We start from the raw sequence: 18,659 nt of genomic DNA, 5'->3' as shown, positions 1-18,659 counted from the left end.
AAACAATTCATTTATTTCCACTCTTTACTTTGTTCAGTAACCAATTCTCAATTTACACCCAGTGACTCATACCATGCAGATGATGGTGCTTAACTACCTTCTACTATATATTAAGCATTAGTATCAGAATTGGTGGCTGCAGGTGCCACATTGAGCAATAGGGTGCCATCCTATTACTTTGTAAATAAAAGACTATGAGATAAGGGAGAAGTAGGATGCAAGTAATATTACTGATATCCTTAATTCTCTGCACACCTGCTGGCAATGGACCCTGCTGCAGGCACTCAAATGACAATCAGCACCCTCTCTCCTAGGCCACCAAGTCCATGCACAAGTTATTCTCATCACCAGGCTTGCTCAACAACCAGTGCCTGGTCAACCAAGAATCCATAAGTACTTGAAAGGGTAAAAACAAGGATATTATTGTTGTGACAGCAGAGTCAAATAAGAAAGTTTGCTTAAATCATCTGAGTATTGCAAATCCAAAGTGATTGTGGGAAGAAGGTAAATGGGAAGCAATTAGGATGATTAAAATATGAACACACTGTTATTCTCCATGATGCTTGCACTGCTGCTGGCTATGAGCTCTGCTGCAGCCACTTTAATAATGGCTAATTTCACCACTTCTTTGCCAATGAACCCATATAAAAGCCTGTTACTGCTGGCAACAATTATTTGACAACTTCTCTCAGTCTGTTGGTTAATTGTTTTGTAGTGTCTACGTGACATAGTCTCCATGGTGCATTCGCTGGGAGCATATTTAAATTACATGATGTGGCTTTTATTGTTAGCACAGTGCCAAGTGATACAGGGGTATGGTGGGGTATATGAATATTAGGTTGATGTTACAAGTCACAGAGATTGTTATTAGACACATATTTGTGATGCGTTGTGTGGAGGAGTATGCAATCATAAGCTGGGTTGCATATTTTCAGAAAGGTCTTGCATCCAGGTCTTTGAAATCTCATTTCTGTTCATGACCTCTGTAGCCAACCTATAGTGCTTTCTTAGTCCACACATGAAGGACATTTCTTTTGTTCTTCCATGAACCCCTCAAGTGCAGCATCAGAAAATCAGGGTGCCCTCTTACATGCCGGTTGTGGCATGGCTTGGTATCTTATTTTCCAAAGATATACAGTGGCTTCTAATACTGGATGAAGCCAATCAAGAGCTGCAGTCACAACTTCAATCATTTCCAGTTAGATACAGCTGGTACCTGCCTCTTCCAAAATTACACCTTGTGCAATAAACAGCATGATCAGTGTCGACCGTAGACTCCATATATTAACACAATGTGCAAATGAATTTCCTGTGCAAGATCCAGGAGCAAAAACTGATAGAGGATTCATGTGCATCATGATTTAAATGCTCATTTTCAAGCATGATCATATGTTTTAGCCTCATTCTCCTGTCAGGCAACTGATCACCACACTTCACAAGATTACATACAATTGCGTCCAATTTCTTTTAATAATCAAAGATGTGGGCTTGACACAGCATAATCACATTCAGAGTTTCCAGAACACTACTCAAACTTCTCCCCTATCTGACTCCATCATCCTTCCCCTAACCTCAGTCCACCGATCGCCTTCTAGCCCATCTCACCGCTCCTCTTTAAACCAGCTATCTTCCCTCTCCACTCTCAGTCCTGATGCAGGGTTTGAACCTGAAATGTTGACAATTATTCCTCCCACCCCGCCCCCCCTCCCACAGATGCTGCTCAACCTGCTGAGCTCTTCCAGCAGATTGTCTGTTGATCTAGATTCCAGCATTTGCAGTCACCAAACAAAGCCCAGTGTCAAGTAGGTGTCAGTTTTTTTTCCTCCACTGAACACAAACATTTTGGCAGGCTTCTCAAGACACCAAGGATTTCTGGTCATCTTCTATCAAAGTTATCACCTGGGTCCTTTGCCAAGATTGCATGTCCAACTGAATCTTTGACTAAGGACAGTTCAAGTAACCAAAGCTTGGGCATCCACAAAGTGCTGTGGGGCATCATCAGTATCAAAATTTTGCAGTTGCATATCAAAAGCATCCCTCATTCAGTCTGGGAAATCAACTCTGGTCAAATGGAAAGCATATTAAGTGGCAAGGTATGGCAGTCAACAACCATACCATGGAACCAATTGTCAATGTTATAAAGATAGGACCCAGAGTCACCAGAATACTGAACACTAAAAGAGAGAGTTAAATATTCCCATAACTAAAGAATCAACACAAAACTCAGAAGAAAGTTCTGACACAAAGTCAAAAAATAATTAAGTGGCAAGGGTAGGTTCCATAAACATAACCATCATCAACCATGAATGAGCTGGCAGACAGGTGCAAAACTAGTATCTCCAAGTAATTTCAATCAAAGTACCAAGCAGATTATCTTAGTTTACTTGAGTCTCAACTTTCACAGGTATCCATGTCCAGCAAATTTGATTCACTTAAGCAGCAATTTAAGCAAATTGGACAATGAAAGTGGCCATATTTTTCAGGTCAGTAAACACTTAAGTCATTCCATGTTACACTGTGTACTAGCAATTAACAACAGCTAAGCATGACAGACATGCAAACAGTGACAACTCTGAACTGACAGCTGGATAAGACCTCATAAATTTTGTTCTAAGAAGTTGTTCTATACCTGTGTGTCTGTATGAGAGATCCTGCAAATGATACAAGTACATGAAATTTCTAATAGCAGTTTTTCTTACCTGCTGTCTCTTTGAGCTGCGCCTCCTTCTGTAACGGTCTTCACAAAAATTCCTAATTTTTCTAATCCTGCATCTGCACCAACTCCCATTCCTATAATACTGATGCCTAGACCATCTTCATCTATGGAGCAAGAGTGATAATTAATATGGCATGGGGTCAAGCTTAAATAATGCTCTGAAAAAAATGAGTTAATGCTTCACTACATCATTCAACATTAGTTTTTTTTAAACTATGATACTGAATACGAAAAATAATAAAACAAAGAAATCAAGGAAAACTATACAAAAATATTCTGCTGTTTACATACCCAGGTAGAGGAAGTGAATATGAAAAATTACAAGTGCAACTTGCATTTATATAGGACCTGTGAACATCCCAAGCCACATCACATAAGGACATACCAAGACAAATACGGATCACGATCCAGAGGAGGAGGTATAAGCAGAGAAGGAGTTACGACAGCAAATGGCGCATTGGCCTTTATTGTGAAAGAGTTGGAGTTACAGTTGTACAGGATGTTGATGAGGCCCCACTGGAGTACTGTGCATGGTTTTGTTCCCTTTCTGAAACAACATATAGTATCATTGGAGGCAGTCCAAAGGAGATTCATCAGGTTAATTGCTAGAATTAGAGGGTTGTCCTAACACGAGAAGCTAAACTGCTTGGGTCTGTATTCCCTGGAGTTTAGAGAAATGAGGTGTGATGTTATTCAAACGTATAAGATCCTAAGTGGGCTTGACAGGGTAGATGTTGAGATGTTTTCACTGGTGGGATAGTCACAAACAAAGGGACACGACTACAAAATAAGGGACCGGTCATTTAAAACTTAGATGTGTAGGATTTTCTTCTCCTAGAGGGTGGTGAAACTCTGGAATTCCCTCTGCCTGAAGATGGTGGAGGCCAGATCATTAGATATATTTAAGGTTGAGAGAGATAAATAGTTGAAGAATCAAGGAACTGGAGGCTTTAGGAAACTGACACAGAAGAGGAGTTGAGGCCAGCACAGATCAGCCATAATCATACTGAATGGCAAGGCAGTCGAGGGGCCTGGTGAGCTATTCCTGCTTTTAATTTCTTCTGTTCTTGTTATTGTAATCTTAAACGTGGTTATTGATGTTGGTTTCAACAAAATTTAAAAAGTTACTGCTGGGGTTTCACTGGCTACCAATGGCAGACTAATGGCAAAATCAAGCCAGTCAACTCAGCCGAAAATGGGGGAGAGATACTGAGAAAGAATGGAATGCTTATCTGCACTAAAGGTTGTGGCAAGTCAAGGAACATAAAGATAGAAGAAACAAAATTGTCAGAGGATGTAATTTGTGATTTTGCTAATGACTGTTTCATTGCTACAGAGTGGAATCTAGTTTGGAAAATGGAGTTGTGTAAAGATGAGTGTGTATTTTTAAATGTCAAAACACTAAGCACTTGAGAAGAAGGATGGATAGAAATGGAGACAACAGCCGAAAGAACACAGGAGTTGCAGGTATGTTTACCAAGTAAGGGATTAAAAACAGCCATTCTGAAAGAGAAATTATAATATCTTTAGCAAAGTAACCTTTTGATTTAATTCGTTCACAGGGATTTAGATATCACTGGCAAAGCCAATGCTGATTGTCTACCTCCAATTGCCCTTAAATTGAATGGATTGATAGGCCAATTCAGAGTTATGAACCAAATTGCTATGGATCTGAATTCACAGAAAGAAAAGGTCACATGAGTGCAGGTTTCTTTCCTTATATGGCAAGCAGATTTCCAGAATATGGTAGTTTCAGAGTCATAAATACCAGTCTTATATTCAAAACTGACTCAGTGAAAAGAATTTAAATTCCCCCTACAACTGGTAAGGGATTTCAACTCTTCTCTGGATAAGAGCCAGAAGAGGTTGTGGGCTGTGATTTTTTTTTAACAAAATGAGAGATATTGGAAGGAAACAAAAGACAAGAAGAGGGCGGGGTCCAATAGTATTTTATGTGATACTGCTAGATCTGGTGATGGATTGCTAGAAGAGTTCTGCGCCAGATACACTCAAGTCTACCCACAGCACAGGGAGGCTGTTTCAAGAGGTCAAAGGCATCAAATTTGGAGCTAGGTGAACTGACTGTACATAGAAATACAGTAGCTTGTAGAAGGCCAAAGGCTCCACAGGTGGAATTGAGAAAGTACAGTTGTGCAGTGCAATAGTGCTAGAAGGAATGAACCTTTGGGATGGTGAATGAAGACACAATCAAATAGATTGCTTTGCCCTGGTTGTCAGTGTTGCGCCTCTTCAATGATGTTGGTATTGCACTCATCTAAGAAAGTGAAGAATATTCCACCCCTTATCTGCACTTTGTGGACAGTAGAAAACTTTTAGAGTGTCAGAAGACAAGTCCCTCAACGTAGTATAGCAAATCCCTGGCCTACTCTTGTTGCCATAATATTTATGTGGCGAGTCAGTCTGAACGACAAATGCAGGTAGTTAGGCTCACTTACACAGTCACTGCTTGTCACTTTTGTGGTATGAATGTTATTTACACTTATCAGCTAACCTTGCAGGTCCTTGGATCTTGTTGTCTAAAGGCATGAAGATCTAAATTTGCCAACTTGTGAGTGGCATTAAATACATGCAATCATCAGCAAACATTATGGAAGTCAATGATGAAGTAGATTAAGATAGTTAAACCTAGGAATCTGGCCTGAAACATTTATTTCAGGCAAGTCAGCATTTAGCAGCAGGCTGGGTTGCGTAGTCTTGAAGAGAATATGCATGTTAATGCCGTGTGATATATTTTATAGTTATGCACTCATTTTACTGCTGCCCATCTCTTTCCTCATCTTTCAATACCTATATAAAACTTACCACTCATCATCATTTGGCTAACACTCCTAATATTGCCATTGTTCAGCATATTGTGTTGTTTGTTAGACCTCCAAACTGTTTTATGTTCTATGTAAAGAGTTTGTCCTGTAGGCAGTTGTGAGTTCCCCTCATATTCCTTATCTTTTCTAAAGGAACATATAGTCAGAGTTTATTATTTTCCCTTTGAAGTTCAGGTCAGATTAAGAAAGTTCAAAATAAACTGTGGCTCTTACTCCTACCTTTTTCAAGTTCCACTGGGAAAAGATCCAGCCTTTCGACACGCTTTTCCAGTTCATATTCAGCAGATGCTGCAACTGGATCCACTTCATCATTTCTCCTATCATAGTCTTCATTAGAGTAAGTATGGAATACCTGTTAAAATAATAGATTGTACTGTGGTTGGTTCACTTAGAAAGATGATGATCAAACCAAACCAATCATCAACAGTAGGAATCACTTATATTTCTATAAGCATATTTGCTCAAAAGCTGCAAAACCAATAGAAGCACAATTAGTGTAAACAAATCATTTATATTGATATGTCAGAATGGTTAATTTTTTAAAAATGACAACACTAACAAGACAATACAGAAATTCCATATGCAAGTCCAAAATTCATATTTCTCTGACTGATGTAAATAATTGTTACAGCCCAGAATGAGAGTATTTGGTTCATCAAGTTCATGCCACCTCTACTTAAGAGCAATCCAGTTAGTCCCGCTTTACTGGAGACACAAGAGACTGTAGATGCTGTAATCTGGAGCAAAAACAAACCACTGGTGGAACTCAGCAGATCGAGCAGCATCTGTGGAGGGAAAGGAATTGTCACATTTCAGGTCAAGACCCTGCAACAAGACCATACCATACAAATTATTTCCTTTCAGGTATTGATCCAGTTCCATTTGAACACTGCAATTGAATCTGCCTCCACTATAACCCCTAGCTGTGAATTCCAGATCTTATCTACTCATGGTAGAGAAAAAATTTCACCTCATGACACTCTCAGTTCTTTTACAGAACACTTTTATTCAATTCTCCTGGCTCTTGACCCTTCTACTAACTAAAACAGCTTCTCCTCTATCCACCTTCATGATTATAAATAACCATCTGATCCTTTTGCAACCTCTTTTGCTCCAAGGAGAACAATTTCTCCAAATCTATCTACATAAATATGATCCCTCAATCCTGAAATCATTCTGGTAAATCTCTTCTCCAATTCTTTCCTGAAGTGTTGGACATAATACTCCAGTTGTGGCTAAAACAATGGTGTACAAAAGCTTCATCCAGTCACATCTTACAAGGTAAGAAGGTTCTACAACTGTTCAAGATTTCAATTACTCAAAAGACTGCCATAATATTGCTTATATGATTGTGATTGTCGTCTTCTTCAGCAGTCCCTCAGGGTTGAGAATGACAACTTCCACTGCAGTTCTGTGGGTTCTAAGCTGACTAATGAGTGCTGTGCAGGATCCACAGTTGGGGCAGATGGAGCTCATCAGAATGGATTAAACACATACTTTAGTTCTGCCTTCACAAAAGAGAATACAATTAACTCCCAGCTATGTCATCATAGAATCAAGGAGTTGCACAGCATAGAAACGGGCCTTTCAGCCCAGCACATCCATGTTGACAACACTGTCTTTACCATGTTAGCAAACTAAGAGTTTAAAGAGGAAAGAGCTGAAGGAAATCAATATTCGTAAAGAAGTAGTGCTAAAGGAATTAATTGTATACAAGATTAACAAATTCCCTGGGTCTGATATTCTATATCCCAGAGAATAAAGAAAATGGTCCTGGAAATAATGGATACATTGCTGGTCAACTTCCAAAATTTTTCAGATACTGGAGCAGTTTCTACAGATTGGACGGGGGCAAATATAACCTCATTATTCAAAAAGGGAGGGAGAGAAAAAACAAAATACAAACCCGTAATCGCCAATGGGGAAAATGCTAGAATCTATTATAAAAATGTAATAATAGAACATTTGAAACAGAACAAAGTCAGCATAGTTTATGAAAGGGAAATCATGCTTAATAAATATTGTGGACTTATTTTGAGGATTTAGCTAGAAAAATATTAATGGACAAAAAGTGGATGTGGCATATTTGAATTTTTAGAAAGCTTTTGATAAGGCCCCATGAAAGAAGTCAATGTGTAAAATTAAAGCACATGGAAATAGGGCTAAAATACTGGGATGGATTAAGAAGGTCAGAGTAAGAACAAAATGGTCTTTTTCTGGGTGTCACATAATGACAAGTTATATATCGCAAAGATCAGTGTTTGAGCCCCATCTATTCACTTATATAGGGGGGAACTAAATGTTACATCTCCAAGTTTGCAGGCAACACAAAGTTGGAGGTCCCCTTTCAGCCTTCTCTACTCCAAAGAAAACAAACCCAACCTAGCCAGACTCTCTGTATCACACTTAAAACACTCCATCCAAGGCTACATCCCAATGTACTCCACGCCTTCTCCAGTTCAATCGCATCCTTCCAAGAAATGGGTGACCAGAACTGAACACAGTACTCCAGCAGTGGCATAACTAAAGTCTGATGTAGCTTCCTTGCTCTTATATTCCTGGCTAACAAATGCAAGTATGTCTTCTTAACCACCTTGTCTACCCATGCTGCTGCCTTCAGGTATCCTTCAACATGTATACCAAGGTTCCTCTCTTCCTCAATACTTCCTAGGGTCCTACCGTTCATTGTGTATATTCCAGCCTTAATAGGCCTCCAAAAACAAATCATATTTTCAGGACTGAATTCAAATTGCCATTTCTCTCCCCATCTTACCAATATTGTTCTGTAACCAAAAACTACTCTCCTATCAATAGCACCACTAATTTTCATGCCATCTGTAACCTTACTGATCATACCTTCTACGTTTATATCCATATTATTAATGTGCATAACGAAGAGCAAAGGTCCCAGCACTGATCCCAGCAGTACAACACTGGTGACAGGCTTCCAATTGCAAAAGAATATCTTCATCATCACTCTCTGCCTCCTATCACCAACCCAATTTTGGATCCAATTTGCCAAATCGCTCTGGATCCTATGTGCTCTTATCTGTTGGACCAGTTTTTGATGTGGGGCCTTGTCAAAAGCCTACTGGTCCATGTATTCTACATCAATCGCACTACCCTCACCTTCATATTTTAGCAAAACAAAATGATTAAAGATTCCATTTATTAATGTGTGTAGTATCAAAAACGATGTGCAACTTGCTGTAACATTCAGTTACTCCATCAAAATCAAGGCCAACCTACTATTTTTGCAGGAGTGTGGCTTACTGCACCCCAACAACTATCAGAAGTGATCACTTCAGTGGTCCCACCAGCAATCAGTCTGGTCAGGAGGCAACGGTAACTGTTCCTCTGGCTTGGGTGTCTGCTGCAGAAGGGGTGGGGGATGGGGGAAAACAACTTCATCATCACTTGAGAGGTGATGGGAGGGTTCTCCTCGTAATAGATACAACTACAAAGATGCTCTACCCAGACACATCACTGTGCATCCCCTGGCTCTAAGGAATGAAAGGTTGGCTGTTTTCCAGCAGCTCCCAATGCTGCTAGCAACATTACAACCAGTCATGCTGGGCAGTAACCTTAACTGCATAATAGATGTGTTGGACGATCCACCAGAGACATCAGCAAACTTAATACCACATCCAAAGTCCTGATTGGGATAGTAGAGGATGCAAAGTTATGCAATGTCTTCAGTGGCTCTGTAGATAGAGCACACATAATGTTTACCCGATCTGAACCTGATGAGTCAGTGCAGTCTAGAATAGATTTTCTTATATCAAAGAAAACCTGTTAAATCAACTAAGACCTTGGGTTGTCTGATATGGAAGCCGGACAAAATGCTGACCGATAAAACATAGAGGAACTCAAGAGAGATTAAGGGGGAAATGTGCCTGGAGGCAGAGGAGGTAGGGGAGGTCCTTAACGAATAGTTTGCTTCAGTGTTCACCAGGGAGAGACATTTTGACGAATGTGAGGTCACCATAGAACAGGTTAATGTACTGGAGCATGCTGAGTTTAAGAAAGCGGCAGTGTTGGTGCTTCTGAAAAACATTTGAACAGATAGCTCCCTGAGTTACTACAGGAAGCATGGGAAGAGATTGCTAGGAAATTGTCAATGATATTTGCATCCTCCCTGGCCACAGGAGTGGTATCAGAGGATTGGAGGATGGCAGATGTCGTTCCCTTGTTCAAGAAAGGTAATAGGATTAATCCTGGGAATTATAGATCAGTGAGTCTTACATCAGTGGTGGGCAAACTATTGGAGAGGATTCTTAGAGACAGGATTTATGAGCATTTAGAGGAGCATAGTATTATTAGGGATAGTCAGCATGGCTTTGTTAGGGGCAGGTTGTGCCTCACGAGCCTAATTCAAGGAGGTGACAAAACAAATTGACAATGGTAGAGCGGTGGATGTGGTGTAGATGGACTTTAATAGGTGTTTAACAAGGTTCCCCATGGTTGGCTCATCCAGAAAGTCATGAGGCATGGGATCCATGGAGACCTGGCCGCGTGGATTCAGAATTGGCTTGCCCACAGAAGGAAGAGGGTGGTAGTAGATGGAGAGCATACTGCCTGGAGGTCAGTGACTAGTGGTGTTCCACAGGGATCTGTGCTGGAACCCCTACTCCATGTGATTTTTATCAATGACTCAGATGAGGAAGTGGAGGGGTGAGTTGGTAAGTTTGCAGATGACACAAGGGTTGGAGGTGCTGCGAATACTGTAGAAGGTTGTCGTAAATTACAATGGGATATAGACAGGATGCAGAGTTGGGCAGAGAAGTGGCAGATGGAGTTCAATCTGGACAAGTGTGAAGTGATACCCTGTGGAAGATCGAACTTGAAGGCAGAGTACGAGGTTAATGGCAGGATTCTTAGCGGTGTGGAGGAAGAGATGGATCTTGGGGCCCAAGTCCGTAGATCCCTCAAAGTTGCCGCGTAAATTGATAGGGTGGTCAAGAAGGCATATGGCATGCTGGCCTTCATTAATCGGGGGACTGAGTTCAAGAGCCGCGCGGTAATGTTGCAGCTCTATAAAATTCTGGTTAGACCACACTTAGGTAATTGTATTCAGTTCTGGTCATCTCATTACAGGAAGGATGTGGAAGCTTTAGAATGGGTGCAAAGGAGATTTACCAGGACGCTGCCTGGATTAGAGAACATGTCTTATGAGGAAAGGTTGAGCAAGCTAGGGCTTTTGTCTTAGGAGTGATGAAGGATGAGAGGCGACTTGATAGACGTGTATAAGATTATGAGGGGCATAGACAAAGTGGACAGTCAGCACCTTTTCCTCAGGGTGGCAACGTCCAATACCAGAGGACATCAGTTTAAGGTCAGAGGAGGAAAGTTTAGGGGTGATGTCAGAGGTAGGTTTTTTTTACCCAGAGTGGTGGGTGCCTGGAATGCACTGCTGGGGGTGGTGGTAGAGGTTGATACAATATGGAAATTTAAAAGACTCTTAGATAGGCACATGGATGTAAGAAAAATGGTTATGGGCTGTGTAGGAGGGAAGGGTTAGATTGATCAAAGAATAGGTTTATATAGGTCGGCACAACATCGTGGGTCAAGGGCCCATACTGTGGTATACTGTTCTATGTTCTAATACACAAGTTGGAGAACCGTGAAACCCTCCTTTGATTCCCCAGCGCACTGGTGGGAAGCGATCAAGTAAACATCAAGAAGTTCTTCATTCTCTAAAGGTGTTCAGAAAACAAGAGTCACCTACAAGCAAAAGCAGGGAGAGCTAAGAAAGTATAAATTGGTGATCCATCTCACTGTTAAATGTCGATTACAGAATTCTGAGAGCTAATGTTTTTTCCCTTATTCAAAAAGGGCGGTAGGAATCAACTGGCCAGTGAAAAAACTACGGGCCAGTGAATCTTACATCAGTGGTAGGGAAGTTGGTGGAGAAGATTCTGAGGGACAGGACTTATGTTCACTTGGAAAGGCAGGTACGGACTAAGAGGAGTCAGTGTGGTTTTGTGCAGGGGAAGATCATGTCTCACAAAACTGACCAAGATTTTTGAAGAGGTAAATAAAAAAATGATCAAGGTAATGTGGTAAACGTGGTTTACATGGGCTTCAGTAAGGCTTTTGACAAGGTCCCGCATAGTAAACTGGTCCAGAAGGTTAAGGCACAAGAGAAAGGAGGCGCGTTGGCAAACTGGATCCAAAATTGGCTTGGTGATAAGAGGCAGAGGGTAGTGATGATTGGGTGTTTTTCTGACTGGAATTCTGTAAAGTGATGTACAACAGGATTCAGTGCTGGGAAGTTTGTTAATATACATAAATGACCTGGATGAAAATGTGGGTGGTCTGATTAGTAAGTTTGCTGATGACACTAAAATTGGGGGAACCATGGACAGTGAGGATTTTCTAAGGATACAGTGGGACAATGATCAGCTGGAAAATTGAGCAGAGTGGTGGTAGATGGAATTTAATCCAAACATGTGTGAGGCAATGCATTTTGGGAAGTCAAAGTCTGGTAGGACATGGCAGTAACCTTAGCTTTGATGTACACAGGAACCTCATGAATGCACACAGTCTCTTTCCCAGGGAAAGTGAATCAAAAACTAGAGAGCATGGGTTTAGGTCAAAAACTAGAGGGCATAGGGAATAAAACCCATCCTATCCAATCCTTATAACTACAGACCTCCATTCCAGGCAACTTTCTGGTGAATCTCTTCTGAACTCACTCTATTGCTGCCACACTGGGTTTATTCCCACTGGAATATAGGAGACTAAAAAATAATCTTATCGAGGGTTATAAAATTATGAGGGGCATAGATAGGATAGACAGCCAGTGTATTTTTCCCAGGACAGGGGAGTCTAGACAGGGCATAGGTTTAAGGTGAGAAGGGAAAAATTTAAAGATCTGAAGGGCAAGTTTTTCCACACAGATAGTAGTAGTTATCTGGAACAAGCTCCTAGAGAAGTGGTCGAGACAAACACAATTAAAATGTTTAAAAGCCATTTGGACAGATAATTAGATAGGAAATGCATTGAGGGATACAGGCCTAATGCAGGCAAATGGGATTAGCGTAGATAGATATCACAACTGGCATGGACAAGGAGAGCCAAAAGGACCCATTTCTGTGCGGTATGATTTTATGATTCTATGACCAGCAACTGAGTCAAGTATGTTCTGAGCCTGATGATTTAACCAGACCCAGACCTGTGTAATACATATCTAAGAGATCTTAGATTCCTGCTCATAGATTCAACCGCCTATGTACAGAACAGGAGGGTGGACAGTTTGACAGCTTGAACCAGAAGGCCTTTCACAAAATTTCACCACCTATATGATGGACATGCTCCCTAAAGTAGATTTTGGTGAGGGAATCTGTAATTGGATATGACTGTTCCTAAACAGCTCACACTAATGTGTGGGAAACAGAACATTTCCTGATCAAATCAAGTGAGGAAAAGCTGCCCTTTGTCCTGTCTTGTTTGAGCACTACATAGGGCCTTTTGGTGAGTTCATCACGAAGGACACGGGTAAATGTTGAGTGACGATTCCAGAAAGCAGAGGCACTCTGGTCAAAGTCTCCCTATATATCACTGTCTTATGCTGGGATTCATTCAGTCCACAGTTCAACATGCATCTGTGAACACGTCAAACTGCCCTCAGAGGACAAAGTACATTACAGCAAAGTGAGGCTATGTTCTTTGGCAGCTGGCCCAACTAAGCCTTTGTTCCCTTCATCATTTGGTCCAATAATAAAAAAAAAACAAGAACTGTGTGAAACACATAGATCAGGTAAAGAAAAGGCTGGCATACTAGCAACAATGCCCACTGGCAATCATGGGAAAGAACCTAATTTTTTTTGTGTTGCTGTACTGAACTGAGATGTGGCAGATACTCCATAACTGCATTGTAGCAATCAACCAAAACTTTTTTCATTTCACTTGGAGGTGGGAGACAGTAGATCCAGTGGGGTGATTCCCTGAGCAGAATGACAGAGTCATTTGACAGAATGTTTATCACCATGTTTTCAAGCAAGCGTCAAGATCTTGCTTGGTTGGTGAAGAAAAAGTTCTTCCCAGTCATATCTTTCATGTAGGATCAGCATACTGGCACATATGACAGCTCCACTGGAAATGAGACTACTGCCCATCTCCTTAGCAAATGCTTCTTTATCTGGAAGATCTGGGATGAGATGCAGAGGTATTTGTTAAGGTTTGTCCTGAACAGCTGCACAACAGTGGACTCTGAGCTGTAGGGCTATACCCAGTAACACACAGAGATAAATATCAGCTGCTGCTGGAAAACCATCAACTCAGTGAAAGACAACCTCTGATGGTCTTAAAGCTCTCTGGTGTTTCAGACCAAGGTGTTGTTCATGATTTGTGCTGCAAATTGGAGTGTTCCAGTGTCCAACAAAATGGGCTAAGGGACACACTGAAGGTGGATTCAGCTACTGCAAGGACTCTATGAGGAAGGATCACAGTTTTGCACCCTCCTGTCATTGCACACAAATTAGTTGAAATCTGTATAACTACTTGCTACAAGGTTGTAATTGAAAGATTGCTGATCACATGCTCACATTAAGGAAAGGGAATAACATGTTATGAAAACGTTGACTTGAATGTTCTTTATTTTTATGAATGAATTACATTTTAAAATTAAAACAAGAATTGTCTCCCAGTTAAGCAACACCAGGGTTTCAAAAATAAAAGAAAAACAGATGCCGGAAATCTGAAATAGAAGCAAGAAGGGCTAGAAGTACTCAGGTCAGGCAGCATTCTGTGGACAGAGAAACTGAATATTTCCAGCACTTCCTATTTTATTTCTCGGTTTTAAAAGCCTCATCTTTGTTTTCAATTGCACTATGGTCTTATCTCTTCCCACCCCTATTCTCCCTTGAAATACCTTTCATTACTGGACCTTAAAGGGTCTACCTCTGGCAGCTCATTCTTTAGCTCGCAAAGCCATGAAGCTCAGGCAGTTTCTCCCAAACTACATCACATTCTTAGGAAATGCATGTTGTTCACTTGTGACTACTCTGAGTTAATTGCTTTAGTATCTCCATTTGTGGTTTGCCATCAGATCTTGTTCCACCCTGTTATGAAACTCTTTGCAACAATTTATTACATTTAAAAAAAAGTTGCAGGGAAATAAAGGAGTGGGACAATAGGATTTCTCCCTTTGGAGTTGGGTGTGATGTGCTGAACAGCTTCCTTGTGTTGATGCAAGTACAAAATAAAGATGACAAATAAATACAGGCAACACCCATATTACAGGTGGAGGTGGGGGCAGGGACTGAATTCCTAGAAAACTGGTAAATTGGTTTACTATTGTCACATGTACCGAGGTACAGTGAAAAAACTTTTTGCACACCATTTTATTATATGAGTGCATTGAGGCAGTACAAGGGAAAAGCAAAAACAGAATGCAGAATGAAGTGTTACAGTTACAGAGTAAATGCAGGCAGTCAATAAGGTGCACAGCCATAACGAGGTAGATTGTGAGGTCAAGAGTCCACTTTATTGTACTAGGGGACCATTCAATAGTGGAATTGAAGCTGTCCTTGGGCCTGGTGATATGCGCTTTCAGGCCTTTGTAGCTTCTGCCCGATGGGGGTTTGGGGGTTGGTAAGGGGCAAAGAGAGAATGTGAGTGTGGTCTTTGATGCAGTGAGGCAGCGAGTCCATATTCTGATTTTCCATAATCCAAAACCCCATTAGCTGTATTATGCAACAAGAAATGAGAATTGCAAAAATTCAAATTTTGTGTTTTTTTCCTCCCCCACACAAATTCGGTGTTTCCTTAGACAACCTTCTTCACTGTCCACACCACCAATTTTGGTGTCATCCACAAACTTACTAGTTCTGCCACCTATATTTTCATCTGAACCATTAATATATTTGGATTCAAGAAGCTGGACTAACAATTCAGAGGTGCAAATTCAAAGCTCTGCATATCAAATAAATACAAGTTATAGTGAACTCACGTGGTCCACTAGCGTCCTTTCGCAAAAGTAATCTGCTACTGCTTCATGCCATGGCTTGATTTATAATGCAACTTCAAACCATAATAACTGCTCTGTTAATACAGAGCACATTGATTGGCTTCACCAGAAGGAATTCAGCAGATCAAAGGCGGTTCACCACTGACTTCAAGTACAATTCATGTCCACAAACCAAAAAACAAACAAAAAAAATCCCACAAGGAAGCCAAAGTCAAATTTTAGAACATTTTAATACCATTCTAAGTTACGAAGCTAAGCTTTAAATCATGCCAGCTTAATAGTATTTATTGTCATTGCTCATCCCAAGGAGATCCAAACTTTTAGAGAAACAAAGGACTGCAGATGCTGGAATCTAGATGAAAAACACGATGATGCTGGAGGAACTCAGCAGGCCAGGCAGCATCCGTGGAAAGAAGCAGACGGTCAATGTTTTGGTTCAGGACCCTTCTTCAGGACTGAAGATAGGAAAAGGGGAAGCCCAATATATCCAGACTTTTAACTGTGTTCAAGTATATTTGTCTGCTGCACTAAACAGAGGTGTGGAAATTGACATCATCCTTCGATTATATTTACTCTCATGATAGCTTCATCCATTGTGAACTGTTCTACCATTTATAGTGTATTTGTCACAAAGAATAGTTAGGAGTGATGACATTTTAGGAAATTAATTCTTTTTAATAATTTCAAACAGTATGAGCATCAAACTATACAGAGCACTTACAGAATAAATAGAATAAAAGATCATTTTTTTGGTCTCAGTATCTTTAGGCCCAAATTTGAAACAGCCACTGACTTTCACTTGTTTGGTTGCATCCGTTTTCCATCGTTTCTCTTCATCCCCAAACCATTTAAAGTGGAATGTTACAATTTAAATTCAGGTCACATTTATGCTCCCCACCAGCCTCCTCCCACCATATCGTCTACTCAAGAAAATCCTATGCACATCATTTTACCCTTTTCTTTTTAATTCACTTGTCCAGGTCTTCTTCAAGTGCATCTATCCCATTTCCTTCAACTACTGTTTATGGTAGCAAGTTTCACATTTTAACTACTTTCTGCATGAAGTAGGCCCACATGAATAACTTATTGGATTCATCAGTGTTCATCTTAATCTGGTGGCTTCTACATGCTCTCCAAGTGGAAGTGTCGTCTATATATTTTTCTCATAGAAAATAAATTCACGATTTTAAAATATCTGCACTGCAAATGGCACAATGGTTTGCATGCATGGTTTCAAAGATGCAGGTGAAGGTCAGGACATTGCGAAAAATTGGCAGATGCCATGGTCACATGGATGAATAAAATGTACTTGCAGAATGAAGCAATAACTTTCAGAAGTTCAGTGAGACAGCAAAGCCTGAGGGTTGGGGAACAGATCTGAGGAAGAAGAGGTTGTGAGGTAATGTAGTGAAGATCAGAGCAGAGAAGTGAGCAACAATACAGGGAAGCCCAGGGGAAGTGATGCATAAACTCACAAGCCTGGGCACAAGTTGGTAACTAAGGGTAGTTTTTGTGCAGATATTGCAATTTAACAAGGAGACACAACACCAAAGCACTCGGTCATGGGACTGCACATTTTTCGTTACATAGTCTGCAATTCTATGTTGCTTAATAACTAAGTTACCACATTTAACTCACTGTCTGCAATTATAGAGGACAATTGACAAAGTACAAAATACAAGAATTTAAGGAAGGGGAGTTAAGAAAGTAAGCTTTGGGCAAACAGTGATTCCTCATGTTTCAGGATTGAGTGAAGTAGTCTCAGAATGCATTGAGTGAGGGGAAGTGTGTTTTCCATTAAGCTTATCCTAAGTAAATCAAAAGGTAGTAATTTGTACCATTAAATCTTTGCAGGTTGATTATTGGGTGAAGTTTGCAGCTTCAAGTGAAAAGGTAAACAAATTGTTGACGTTTCAGGTCAAAACCTTGCACCAGCACTGAGGGTGGAGAGGGAAGATAGCCAGTATAGAGAGGGGAAGTGGTGCCACAGGGGCCAGTGGGTAATTGGTGGACAGAGGAGCGGTGAAGGATAAGATATCTTTATTAGTCACATGTACATCGAAACACACAGTGAAATACATCTTTTTGCGTAGTGTTTTTGGGGGCAGCCCGCAAGTGTCACCATGCTTCTGGTGCCAACATAGCATGCCCACAACTTCCTAACCCGTACGTCTTTGGAATGTGGGAGGAAACTGGAGCACCCGGAGGAAACCCACACAGACACGGGGAGAATGTACAACCTCCTTACAGACAGGTAGATGAAGTTAGATAGTGGAAGGATAAGGGTGGAGTAGGGAGACAGAGGCAGGTGAATGATAGGTGGAAGCAGACGAAAGAAAAGCAATTGGAGCCAGGTTGGGGAAGGGTGAAGAGGTTTTTTGAGACTGTAAGCACTTAGTCCTATTAGGGAAGGGTAGTACTGTACCTAATCTTGGGAACTGTAGTTGGTGCCAATGGAAGAGCATTTTAGAAATAGTGACCACAATCCTGTAAGTTTCAAAGTCTCTACGAAAAGGGACAGAGGTTCATCCCAAACTGAGGGAAGTTCACTTCAATATCACAAGTTGGGACCTGGCAAAAGTAGGGAGCAGCCACTTGCAGGTCTGTCAAGTGGGAGTCATTCAAAGTGGACAGAAGTTCAGGACCAACACGCTCTCCTTAACTTTCACCTTTGTAGGAGAAACCCTGGATGTCAAGGGATATCAAGGGGTGGATAAAGAACAAGGAAGAAGAATATGGCAGGTATAGAGAACTGAAAATAGGGATGGCCCTTCAGAGGATAGAAAATGTAGGAGAGTCACTTAAAAAAATTAGAAGCGCAAAGAGGGCATGAAATATCATTTGTAGACAAGATTTTGTAAGTACATTAAGGACAAGATGGAAACCGGGTAGAAAGTAGACCCTACTGGGGACCAAAATGGTGATGTGTGTCTGAAGCCAGAAAGGACACAATGTAGCTGGAGAATTTGGAAGGATGGTGATCTGTTAGAACATTTCCTCATTAAAAAGAATATATCAGATGTCTTGAGCTTAAGGGTGGATAAAACCCTGGATCTCAGATGTATCCAGGCTGCTATGGAAGCCAAGGTGCCCTGGCAGATTTTTTTAAATCTTTGCTAGCCACCAG

The 18,659-nt window shown here is 40.9% G+C and overlaps 1 protein-coding gene across 4 annotated transcripts in view; it reads right to left on the bottom strand.

The window, feature by feature from the left end:
• The window catches only part of ppp1r9a (protein phosphatase 1, regulatory subunit 9A), a 146,663-nt gene that overhangs the window by 91,526 nt on the left and 36,478 nt on the right, over window positions 1-18,659 (bottom strand). For all 4 annotated transcript variants that reach the window (XM_052016494.1, XM_052016495.1, XM_052016496.1 and 1 more), the window contains exons 2-3: window positions 5,779-5,911; window positions 2,700-2,820 (exon numbers count right to left, since the gene is read on the bottom strand). In XM_052016494.1, the coding sequence (XP_051872454.1) occupies window positions 2,700-2,820; window positions 5,779-5,911 (254 nt within the window). The remainder of the gene's footprint in view (window positions 1-2,699; window positions 2,821-5,778; window positions 5,912-18,659) is intronic.

Source organism: Pristis pectinata, chromosome 5, assembly GCF_009764475.1.
Source record: "Pristis pectinata isolate sPriPec2 chromosome 5, sPriPec2.1.pri, whole genome shotgun sequence".
In the NCBI taxonomy this organism is placed as follows: domain Eukaryota; kingdom Metazoa; phylum Chordata; class Chondrichthyes; order Rhinopristiformes; family Pristidae; genus Pristis; species Pristis pectinata.
The sequence above is the reverse complement of the archived record's forward strand: the minus strand, read 5'-3'. Positions and strand labels throughout refer to the sequence as shown.